At 30.8% G+C, this 13,385-nt stretch overlaps 1 protein-coding gene and 1 pseudogene across 1 annotated transcript; one reads left to right on the top strand and one right to left on the bottom strand.

Annotated features, from left to right (window-relative positions):
- On the top strand, positions 1-1,076 carry LOC7487742 (uncharacterized). The gene has a single exon (XM_002302637.4). The coding sequence runs from the start codon at positions 341-343 to the stop codon at positions 947-949; it is 609 nt and encodes a 202-aa protein (XP_002302673.1). The 5' UTR covers positions 1-340; the 3' UTR covers positions 950-1,076.
- Positions 1,077-8,440: 7,364 nt separating this feature from the next.
- Positions 8,441-9,838, bottom strand: LOC127904952 (photosystem II CP47 reaction center protein-like; annotated as a pseudogene).
- Positions 9,839-13,385: the final 3,547 nt, after the last annotated feature.

Here is a 13,385-nt window from a genome sequence, read left to right as displayed (position 1 = left end):
CTCTCAACTATCTTGACCTTTGGATTCTGTACTTTCGTTCAGCCTATACACCAAGCATAATTGATCCTCAGATCACCAGAACAAAAACCTCATGACAGGAAACGTGGGGCCGTCATGATATAAAAACTACAAAGAATGGTGATTTTCTCTGGCCAAGCAGAGGATACTTTTGTCCGCTATACATGTGCCCAAGAGAAGAAACCCTCAAGAAACTCCCTACCGATTCATAACTAACCCAATATATGCCCATATTATTTTCTTTCCTCCTCCTCCTCCTCCTCCATCATCACCACCATCAGCAAGATTGCTGAATAATACTCTCTCATATATATATTGATACATGGGGAATTGTGTGTTCAAGGGGTTTCGCTTAGAAGTAGAAGAAATGATAAAAGTTGTGACAACAAATGGTGGTATCATGGAGCTGTACGCACCCATCACAGCAGAGTGCATAACCAACGAGTTTCCTGGCCACGCCATCTACCGTAGCCGTGACCTCTTCTCTAAACCTCTCCTCCACAACGAAGAACTCCACGTTGGCCAACTCTACCACCTCCTCCCTATAAATACCAGCAGTATCGCATTGAACAATACCCGAAACAACAACAATACCAAAAATCATCTGTCTTCATCTACTTCATCATCCAAAGTTACTCCTTATCGCATGTCGTTTGATAACCAAAGGATGTTGAAGCGATCATCAACAGAAGCTGAGGTGTTTCCTAGGTATAATAGCACAGGGGTTTGGAAGGTTAAGCTGGTGATAAGCCCCGAGCAATTGGCAGAGATACTGGCACAAGAGGCACGGACTGAGGAGTTGATAGAGAGTGTGAGGACTGTGGCTAAGTGTGGAAATGGGGTCTCTTCTTCAGTTGCTAATTCTGATCAATCAAGTTTGTCTAGTAGCTGGAAAGGATTGTCGGATCAGAAGTATGGTGTGGATATTTAGTGCGTATGTGTTATGTAGAGGCTGCTTTACTTCTTGAATGTAATTTTTTTTCATTTTAATTTGTCTATGTTTCCTTTTAGGTTGAACTTTATATATATATATAGGCTTCCACAATGTTTCTCTCAAATTATTTTTCACTAACCATTTAAATATATATTTTAATGTAGTTATGGAGTAATTTTTTTAATTAAGTTGGTAAGGTCAAAAGATTGGTTGACAACATGTTGTCAATGAATAGCAATAATAACATGACATGGAAGACTGACTTTGTTGGAAAAGACGTACACATCGGGGGAACGCCCATGAACGCGGTCTTTAGAAAGTAAGCGGATGAGCCGAATATGAAGACTGACAGTGAGAAACTTACCTTTAGTTCATCCCTCTATTATTTTTATTTTAATGGTTAATTTAACCTCAAATTTTTTTAATTGTAAATGTGACCATTGTATTATATAATTTTTTTTTGGATTACGGACGTTATATCCGTACAAAATCTCTTCACATCACATTATAAGAAAAATAAGCCATGATATGTTTTTATTGTTCATTAAAGTAATTTTTTTTAAGAATTTTTAATTTGATTTTCAAATTTGATTTTTGCACAATCAAACTTTTTTGAAACCAAATTAGTATCTAACTACATTTTTATTGGTGAATTGAAAGATAGAGAACCAAAATGAATAAAATAGTAAGAAAAGGTGGGAACTTTGAATTTTATACAAAAAATTTATTTTAATCCCTTTTTTTTCAGTTAAAAGTTAATCAACAACTTTAGTTATTGAAATTTCAATTTTAGTATCAATTTTTTTTTCTCATTTTCAATTCTTGGTTTGATCGAGGAGACATGGAAATTTGCTAGATTTTGACAGAGAAAGAAAAAGTTATCGTTGACACCTATTTTGACCACCAAAATAGTTAAGATTGGTGTCAAAGAATTCTATTTGGTGAGTGGAGTCTTATAATGGTTATTTTGAGCCTCAATATTACCTAAAAAATTGATCTAAGTTGAGGATAAGAAATTTTATTTGGTTTGATTTTGTTATTTGGACTGATTTTTAGATTTGCTAGGTTGATAAGTTGGTTTATTAATGTTCTAAAAGTGTTTGTTGGGTTCTTTAGTTTAAAATAGTTTTTTTTTTTTTTGTTAAAAAACCAACTACTTTGTTTTTCTGACCTACACAATGGTAGAAATGATTTTGGCTGGAAAATATCATATTGACTGCCTATTTGTTTTCAAACAATAGGGGCAGAAAATAAATCATTCTCCCCTTTTAAAAACAAAAGTTTGACATGGGTTAAGCCACAATACCGGGGCTATTATTTTTTTTCTTTTTGTAATGCATTTTTGTCCCTCAATTTAAAAAATGCAGTTTCATCCTTTGTTATGGATGATCTATTTTTTTATTTAACTTAAAACTAAAAAAAATATAATTTCACCATTTGTTATTAATGATCTACTTTTGTTATCTCAGTCCTACAGGCTTGTCCTGGTTTTTTTTTTAAAAAAAAACAAAATTTCATATAAAAAAACTTCTTATGCACTTTATTGTCGTGTAAATCTACTAAATGAAAATTAATCTATGGGATAAATTTTTTTTATTGAATCTGATAATGTACATGTCTTGCATCATAAGTTTGATTGGTTGATTTGAGTTTACTTGAGTTTTACTTTTTAAAATTAAGTGTTGTTTTTTAACTAATTTTATATTTTAGCATTGAGTTAATTAGAGATTGACCTTTTTATTTTTTTTAATATTATCTCTGTGAGTTTTGCATGTCAACCAAGTAGATCTAATGAGTTTTGTCGCAATATTAGATAAAAATGTTGTTCATTTTCCAATTGATTATGAATTCATGATTAAAATATATTTCTTTTTCAGGAGACACATTAGCAATGTATATTTTTTTTGTTTAACTTTTTTTTTGCTTTGGCCCACGACTTAATGCAGGCCAATAGGCTACTGCGATCTAAATAAGGTTATTTGATGATTTAAAAACTAACAATATTGATTTGAAAAATTAGCAAATTTGAATACATAGTTTTCAAAAATGAAACTTCATTAAAAAAAAAACTAAAAGAGATCGTAGAATTGTTGTACATACAAACTTATTGCACTGTGGGTTGGAACAATGTGATGATGATTTTACCTTTCTCAACAAAAATCATTGGCTTGGCTATTGGGGGTAATAGAGTCTTTTTGCGAAGTATATTAGTCACTATCAAATTAATCTAGGATAGATTAGTCTTTTTATATTTTTACAACACAATAAAATGACTAAATTAACTTTATAAGAAAATTTTATTTAACTAGCACCTAGGGGATTTTTTGAATTTTTATTTTTTAAAGCACAGTGAAATGACTAAATTATCGTTACAAGCAAAATTTCTTTAACTGGTGTTTATGGGATTTTTAGTATTCTCATTCTAGTTTTTTTTTTTTTTTTGTTATAATCAAGTTGAATGGGCAAGGCATTTTGATATTTAAATAATTATAAAATATTATTTAAAAAATAAAATTGGCTGGCGTGTAGAGGATATTTTCGCTTCATTTAGGTAGCGCGTGATAGGGCATTCAGTGACCAAATGGTGTCTGTTGGGACAACATTTGAATCATCTTGGTGGCCCCTCCATCACTAGATGAATTATGTGGCTTACTGACTTCTAATGTGGTGTCGATTACCTTTTTTTTTTCCTCTCTCCTACCTGATTTCCGTAGCATACCCTTTAAATTTTTAAATCAACATTTTTATTTGTTTTTCCTTTAAATATGGACTATCTTCTCTTGATTAGTATTTATTTTATTTTAAATAATTTAAAAATTGAATTGTTTTTCAATTTCATTCTCTATTTTTTCATCTTTTAGTTTAATCCTCATTTTTTTATTACTATTAGTTTTATTTGAGATAATTTTTAAAATTTGTTTTTTCTTTTTTGATTTCATCATTCTTCAATTTGTTTTCCTATTATATTTAATACTCATTCTTTTGATTGCTATTTTTTATTTTGAAAAATTTTTTAATTTTTTTTTAAATTTCATCATTTAATATTAAGTTGGTTCGGATTTTAGCTTCTTGATTGAGTTTGAGTCTAAGATTTCATAGGTTGTAATTTTAAAATATTAACCCAGGTTTAGAAAATTTTTCAAGGTTTACTTTATTTTTTTTCTTCCCTTTTTTTAAGTTTATATTTTTTCAGTTTTATCATTCAACATTTATTTAGTTCGAGATCGGGCAACATTATTTTTTTTATTTGCTTTCTATAGGATTTTTTTTATAAGATTTGAAAATGGCCCGGGTTATCTGGGTTCTTTTTATTTTCTTTTTTTTGTTAAATTTAGTTTTTTAAAAGGAAATTATTTTTTTTGAATTAAATTAATTGGTTAAATATAAGGATGAGATATTCACTTCATAATATTTTGTTTGATTTGTTTTTTAGGTTATTGCTTTGACGTTGTGTGCGATCTCTATTAGTGTCTTCATGTAGCTTTTTGCAACGACGTTAGAACCACCTTGGTGAGCTCTTTATAGAGATGGAGTGGTGTCTGTAGTGGAGTGACGGTGAGTCTTTAATCGGCTTTGATTTCTTCTCCTTCCAAGTATGATATTGACAACTTATTTTTTATAGTTAGTTATTCTCATTTTTTGTTCACTTTATTTAATATCGATGCCTTTGTTTTAAATCATATTATTAAATTTATCGATCTTATTGAATCCAATTAAGTCAATGACCAGGGTAAAAATATTGGCGTCACCTAAACATCCTTTTTTATGTTATGAAATATTTGACCTGACTTATGGCTTAGTGCGGGCCACTTGTCTAGTATAAAGTAAAAATAAAGGGAAATTAAAATGAATAATTAAAATAAACTAAAGGTTTGGTTTTTCTTATGTGTAGAAACTCTCACATTTCATTATAGCCAGGGACAACCCTTTTTTTCTCCGTTCTTTTATTCTTTAATTGCATCATTTGATGAAAAATTTAAAAATCAATTTCTTTTAAGTTGTTATAGGGGATCAAATTCAAAAACAGAGAATCAAAATGAAACCCATAAAGAAACCAAGTGGCCAAGTATAAATTGGCTCCAAAAAGTTCTTTTTGGTCCACTACCCATTTCACTTTGAATTCCTTTTTAGTCCCTTTAATTTTTTAAGTTTTGCTTTCACCCAAAACCTTATTTTGTTCATTTTTAGTTTTTTAGTATGATATAAGAGAGAGAAAATCATGAGGTTATGGAAAAAGAGAAAGAAAATTGTTGGTTTGCTAGATTCTTTCAACAAAAAAGTTTATCTTGGTATCAAGGAATTTTTTTTTATAAAGGGTTGAGGTATTTTGTCCTTCATCTTGTATAAAAAAGTATTCCGCAGCTAATAAAAATCATTCTAGCAAATTATATTGCTTTGATAGAATTTAAATTATTATTTTTTTATAAGAAAATTATTGACATATGATTAAATAAAAAATTAGTTGGATCCTTTTGATACGAGATTAGATATCTTGACTATATTAACCTCTCCACTTCTGGATTTAGTTTTTGATTTGTATTAATATCTCTCTAACATTTATTTGTGCATATGATCTAATTTATTTGATCGGTTAATTTATTGAATTTTTGAGATGGAATTTTATTTTTTTAAAAAGGAAATAGAATGTTAAAATATAATTCATATTGGCTCCAACAAAGGGTCCTCTTCGATGTCTATATAAAGACACTATGAATTAGTTATGAAAAAGTGAAAGTCAAACTAAAATAAACTTCAAAACTTTGGGAGTGACATGTTACCCAAATGGAAAATCCGATTTCCATCCCTACCAAGATAACACCTCATCATGTCTATAGCAGCAGAGTCTTGTCAATGCATTCAGAATTTGTAATCGATAGCTTGTGCAGGGTTAATTTAGAGGAAAACGAAATTTGATACATGTCTAAACATCATTGATGGCCCGGTCCTTCCACAAATCTTGGCTGAAATTGAAATCTCCACTGCCAATTAAAGGAAGCCCTTTCTATCACCAAACGGCTGGTTTTTAATTGTTGGTTCAAAACGGTTGTAAAGGGTTCGATTTGAGCTAATAATATTCAAGAGGATTTAACATCATCATTGATGTCAGTTTGGCTGTGCGTTTTAACCTGCGTTTTGCTAAATTTTGAATTTTTTTTGTGTGCTAAAATTGAGTGCGGTTTGTACTTTTTGGATCGTTTTGATGTGCTGATGTTAAAAATGATTTTTAAAAAATAAAAAAACATCATTGACATGTATTTCGGCACGAAAAGTTATTTGAAAAGCAACCGCTATCACACTATCAAACACACATGGAGCAACAGTCTAGCCTTTTCTGTATGTGTTGAAAAGTTAACCTTCACCACATGTTTCGATTCTGATGACTCTGTATTGAAATTCGAGTAAAATTGGGTCCAATCGTCGTCTCCAATTACTAGAAACATTTACTCCTGCTCTGAATGGATAAGCCATTGTTACTTGAAAAAGCATCCATGGCCCAAAACAAGGGTTCTAAGCTTCTAATCCACGAAATTTAACAATTCAAGGGTCGGTAAGTGGAAGAGTAGATTGAACGACAACTTGACCAAATCGGGTGTAATTAGCCTAAATACAACGAGCACAATTAATTCTTAACACATACAGGGGTTTAAAGGTTTTTTTCCTCAGCAAAAGAGGGTTCTTTTTCAAGAACATATGGCAATGTTTCATTTATCATGAACATATGAAAAGCTTGGGTCACAATGTCACTACATCAACACATTTTTTCAAAAAATATTTTTAATAAAGAATTAAAACAAGATCATTTTGATTTTTCTTTTCTTCCTTCATTGATGTATATATCTCACAATTGGCGTGATCAAGTTTAGAATAGGATAAAGTCAGAATAATTAGATTTTAGCGAGGTGTGATGGAGTTAACATCTTGATTAATTTAATTCAAAACTTAGGATGGACAGGATCTCAAAAATGGAAATGAAAATGATTCTATTCACAAATTATATATCTCAAACCAGGCCCCAACCTTTCAACAGCAAAAATTGAAAAAGTAGGCCCATGTCTGACATATATATCAATTAGACGGTGGCCCATTTATAGATCTAATTTGGTTTTAAAGCCATGTAGTTTTCTTATTTCAAATTGCCCAGGTTGCCCTGAAAGATCGTAGCAGGCTAGCCGAACGGTTCTTTGTTTTAATATTTCATCTTGCTGAAATACCAGCTCCTTGCTCCTGTCTGTCTGTTAAATCCCAACCCCCAATATCACACTTCTGTAGAAGCAGATGTATGATGCATGAAAATTACCACCATCCAAGATTGCCACAATAAGTTCCTCTTATGATATTCAAAGCATGCCCATCAAGCTCCTTGATCAAAGAGTAATATGGCACCTCACCAACATATACAGATTCTCATTCGAAGGTCAGGTTTCATGCTGTTGCATTAGGACCTCGAAGGGAAATCAAATTAGTAAAAACACCACCATTAGTGCAAATCTAAGGTAGAAAGGTCTCTACTCAGTGTCTCGAACATAAAGACATCAGCATACCAGCAGTTCGCATAGGAAACAAAATACTCAAGACCGTCTCGAACTCCATCACGGTCCAATCTCAGACAATAAGCTCCATTTATAAATTAATGCATTCACAACCAAACCCACATGAGCAAGCATTAAAAATCATCAAAAAGTCCCAATCCCATTGCTGGTTTCTCTTTACTTCACCATTACTAGCTAGTAATTAATTGTCCTTCTATGATATGTGAAAGACCATTGAACTTGGGGCTTATTTATATATTTCTCATAGGACATGCATTTGCAGTGGGGGAATTGCAACATACATAGAGGTTCAATTTAAACAAGTGAATATCTATGGAGGAGGCCTAATAGAAAGTTGGCCTTAAGAGTAATTTGAGCAAATATGAAATAAGAAAACTATAGTGTGTGGGCGTTATAAACGGGGAAAAGTGAGAATAGCGTTGCCTTGGGCCAAAATATATACAAAAAATATAATAAAAATCACTTTCAAGAATTTAAGAAATAAAATAAAACAAGCTCCCCAACGGGATACTTCGATATATAATTTTTGCGGGCTTTTAACCATATACGAACGGAGAAAGGCACTGGAAAAGTGGCAAAGATTCCGCGAGGTGAGGTCATAATCTCAATCTGGGACCTTGAAGTTAAAATCGGTCACTAAAGTCCTCAACAAAAAGTTAATCATACATGGTCACATTGAACACATTGTTAATTTTCCATGCATGAGAGAGAGACAGAGAGACAGCTTTCACATTCAGTCACCACATTTTGATGTTATAAGCCAACTGTGAAGGCATATATTCTATTTCTCCTTCATCATAGTGCTGAAGAAAAAAACTAAGGATGCTGGTCCGCAATTGCCTATTCCAGGATACTTTGTGTGTCAATCATCTTTCTTTTTCTCTCTCTCTCTCATAACACTTTGTTAACATAGATGTAGGAAAATTAATTTTACGCACTAGATTAATTGGTTGTGATCATTGATGGCAAACGAATCATGTCTAAAAGTAAACCAACACCTTGAACTGACACGAAAAACATCATCGGATTTCAAAATAGCACGATTTAATTCAACAATTTCATCTAATTATGCGCGTATAGCATTTTTTTTTTTTTACAGTAGCATGAGTACTATAACTAACTCTATTTAGTTCACCACCGTATAACTCTACAATTACACCTACTTGTTCAACACTATACTTCGATACTCTTTAAAAAGAAACATCGGCTCTAACAATTCCGTCTCCGTTTACCAAAGCAACCGGAATGTTTCAAAAAAAGGAGGCATACAACGTACAAAACAGTCATACTTTTTTTTTCCCTTTAAATAAAATATGTCTTAACCACCCAGTAGTTATTTCATCCCCGTTGTCCATTGAACCTGCTCTAAACAATTCATCCTTTGCTGGATTATTTTCGATGTAATCATAAAAAGCTATTTTCCAGGAATTTTAGATCAAGCTTCAGATAAGCTTTGATTTTCAGCCAGCCAAGTACCAACTCTTCGATATATTTCTTGCTGGAAGTATCCTTGATCCCATTGATAACGAATGGGACCAAATAATTTAATGAGGGTAGCTTTAAAAACATAGTTCTAGCAACAAAAATTGCAAAAAAAAAAAAAAACAGCGATACTACTAGAAAGCACGGTTTCAATATTTCTTATACATAATCATTTGTATTGATGTTGGGGCGAGCGGACATTAAGATGGAATAGGCCCGCCATTATGCCCAATGTCCCTCCTGCAATATGATGGGAGGTTATTCCTCCCGAAACAAAATGATCAAAACCTTCCACACCCCATATTGGATTTACAAATTTTACTTTTCCGATTAGCCCATAAGGATCAAAATCCTATATGCCAGGACCATACAATCCTGTTACATGAAAAGCACCAGACCCAAAACAAGCCACTCCTAAAAAAATAAATGAATTCCAAATATCTTGGGAAAATCTAAAGAAAGTTTTTATGTACATTCATCACAAAATATTTCTAGATCTCAATACACTCAATGCTAGATAGCTACCAAGAAGCATAAGCCAGAAAACACAATATGCAACCCAGCCACACCTTTATAACTTCAAATACCCCGAATCATTATAGTTCCTCCTGTAACATTCAAACCACATCATGAATTTGTTATTCCTAAATGAGTCATAAAAGGTATAAAAAAACATACCTTGTATCCACATTGGATCGAGAAATGGGTCAGAAGGATCAAAACCTGCTATTTCATAAAGAGACATCGAGCAAGCCCAACCAACAACTAAAGCTATATTCATTATATGGACAATCAACAAACGATCAGGATCATTCAATACAATGGTCTGAACACGATCTCAAGGCAAACCCATGAAATACCCTCTTATCAATGAAAGATAGACATTATGTAACTTTATTGCACTAGAAAAAACTATGTTATGGACATCCCTTTTTCAATGGATTATCTCAGAAAAAGGATTCCATTTTTTTAGTATTTTAGTCCAAATATCACAATTCTATTTGTAGGAACAAAGAGAAGCAAATATATTATATACTAGATAAGTATCAATATGTAATGAGAGGTTGACTTCATTTTAGATGAGCGAATGCATATGGATTTGTTTATCATTCAAAGAGCCGTTTTACTTTATTCATTCTATCTTTTTTATGTTATGAAATTATTGAATATATACAAATAAAAATAAAATAAAACAAAGAAAATAGAAAAAATAATAAAATAAAAGCCAATATCCATTATAATATTATTAAGATAATAAATTTATATAGTATTATTAAAACAATAAACTCATTGTTACGCTTTCACATCAAGGTGAAATAGAGTACTTCATTTTTGTTTATTTCATTTAATGTTTATTGGTGTTCCAAAAGCCCTTTTCGAAATCCTAAAGAGGATAGTTTAAATTGGAATGACGTATCATACGACATATCAGAGACATTGGGTTATTATGGGATTTTCCCGTTCTCTATCGCGATCGAGATATCCTCTGTTTCACCAAAAAGGATTGATTAAATCATAAAAAAAATCAAAGCATGAAGTGGCAAAAAAGTGCAATTAGATCTATTCTTTGGAGGTATTCAGATTAATATTATCAATTAGAATAATTTATGGTTAAGTTGTTTGGACCAATAAAATGAAGTATCTAGACTCCGCTTAGAAAAACCCAATTAGTACTATATCCATGATTACTATTTGTATCATAATCTATTTATAAATTTTATAAATTATAAATAGGAGTAATTTCAAACTACTAATCACAATCAATTGAATAATTTAATAAATACATCAAATATTTTATGGAAGGCGTGAAATGAATTGGAAAAAAAAAAGAAAGTTGTAGCAAAAAGACACAGTACTAGGAGCATTTGCCCTATATGTTCAAATCCAAATTGGATGGATCTTTATTTAGAATAGAGCACAAACCTAAAATAATTAATAAAGCCCACCCAAGAACAAGATAATGTTATTGTGATTTGAATTGGATCCCAATAAAAGAATACATAAATGAAAAGTTAGTTTGATAAGTTTAACGAAATTTTTTTATTTATAGGTAAACAAGTAAAAAAAACCATTATTCTTGAAAAATGGAGGAAAAACCTCTTCGTCATTCATTAAATGGGATCTACGTATTGATTCTTTTTTTCATGATTTTTGATGAACCATATGCATCAAAAGGTGCATGTATGGTTCCTAAGGGATAGAATTTGATCTTAATCAACCGATTTTATCGAGAAAGATTCATTTGTTTAGGTCAAGATATTGATAGTGAAATCCCGAATCAAGATATCTATCTTATGGTATATTTCAATATAGAAAGTGAGATCAAAAATTTATATTTATTTATGAACTCTCCTAACGGATGGGTAATACCCAGAATAACTATTTATGATACTATGCAATTTGTGCTACCAGTTGTACAAACAGTATGCATGGGATTAGTTGTTTCAATGAGATCTTTTATTCTGGTCGGAGGAAAAATTACCAAACATCTAGCATTCCCTCACGCTTGGTGCCAATAAGTTTTTATTTTAATTTAAAGAGGAAAGAAAACTATGTCTTGGCCATATGAAATATGAATATTAAGTAATAATAGCATGGCATTTAGAATTCAATGTAAGAAAAAAAAATTATTTCATTTTAACATTAGATTATGTTTTGAAAGAGTAGTATGACATATTAAGGGTATTTCTGATTTTATCTTATTTATCGAAAGCCTATTTTAGTGTCGCAAACTTTTTTTTTGTTTTTAGTTTTCACACCAAAAGGTTTTTAACGCTATTTATTATTATTATTATTATTATTATTATTATTATTATTATTATTATTATTATTATTATGAAAGAGGAAAAAAAAGCGATTATATTCTTTTTTTCTTTTTAAATAATTTTTAAGGATTCCTAATTTACCGATGAAATAAAGCAATGGAGCCACCATAGTATTTTGTTTTCCTTAATTCCTCCAAGGAAAGGGTGGTCATTGTATCATTTACCAACCTAGGCTTTGTAGACTCTCTATTTTTCTTTCGTAAAAGTAAATTCTCTAGTAGAGTTGTATGCAATGCGCAAGCAAAGCCTGCACGGTTGTGCAATTTTATCTTTTTTTTTATTCTTTATCTCTTCTAGTGAACTTTTTATGCGAGATAAAGTAACCATTTATTATCTTATATCTTCAAGGTAATGATCCATCAACCTATTGCTACATTTTATGAAGCACAAATAGAAGAATTTGTCCTTGAAGTGGAATAACTACTGAAACTGCGTGAAATCCTCACAAAGATTTATGCAAACAGAACAGGAAAAGCCTTATAGGCTGTATTTAAAGACATGGAAAGGGATGTTTTTATGGTAGCAGCAGAAGCCCAAGTTCATGGAATTGTTAATCTTGAAGCAGTTGCATAAACAATAACAGGAATTTCACACAAATCATAATTTGAGATTTTAGTTTCTTACTGAGGTTTAATATTCTATTAATTTAAATTTTATTAATTTTAATAAAATATGAATATAGAAAGAATTCATAATCATCTAGTTAGGATTGATCTAAACCAGCCCATTAAGCATACGATTCAACATGCCAACATAAAAATGTTATTTATGATACATACCTCGACTCGTATTTTATCTGATAAATTCATACAAATGTAATAACGTTACTAGGAAATAAAAAATAATGGAGGAGTGTTAGTATCGGTTAATGCTCATACATAGAAAATAATATTTTTAACTTTGTTTTATAATGGTTGGAATTTATTTTTGAATAAAATATGGCTAATGGATATAATTAAAGTCAGATTTAAAGTAAGTTTCACTCATTTTTAAGGTTAAATATTTATTGAAAATTATTTTTCAACATAAATTATTTAACATGTAACATTAACATGATTAAAATAGATTGTGAGTGAATGAGAAATTAATTTAAAAAAATTCTTTGTTGGCATGTTCATTGTGAAACACAAAATATTCTATTTGTTATAGGAAAAACACGAGGTTGTCTTGTAGTTTATTTAGTGAAAAGTTAAAGGTTTATAAATAAACTTAAGCAAAGTTGTATGATTTTAACTCACACGAGTGCTTAGCTCGAGCCCCGGTCCTACGCAAAGTCTAGGTGTTATTTTTGCTAACATATTTTGATTTTGGATTTGGTTTTATTAGAAAATAAGTTTTTGGCCCATAAAAAAATTATTTTTTGGTCAACCTATTGTTTTGTTAAGTCTAACCCATGAATATGATAAAGTTTCTTCCATAAGAGTTTTTTTGAACCTGAACAATTTTTACAGCTAAAAAAAATCAAATTTAAAGCTAAAACATTTAGGTTTAATTCTTGTTTTATGGTATTATTTTTTGTTCCAAAATCCACCGTAAAAGGTGGGGGTGAAGGAAGAGTTTTTTGCTTTGTTTTTC

This window comes from Populus trichocarpa, chromosome 2 (genome assembly GCF_000002775.5).
Source record: "Populus trichocarpa isolate Nisqually-1 chromosome 2, P.trichocarpa_v4.1, whole genome shotgun sequence".
Taxonomy (NCBI): domain Eukaryota; kingdom Viridiplantae; phylum Streptophyta; class Magnoliopsida; order Malpighiales; family Salicaceae; genus Populus; species Populus trichocarpa.
This window is presented reverse-complemented; position numbering and strand designations above follow the sequence as displayed.

What these genes read in the sequence shown, in the direction of transcription:
- LOC7487742 (XM_002302637.4), top strand. Translation starts at nt 341, where the DNA reads ATGGGGAATTGTGTGTTCAAGGGGTTTCGCTTAGAAGTAGAAGAAATG.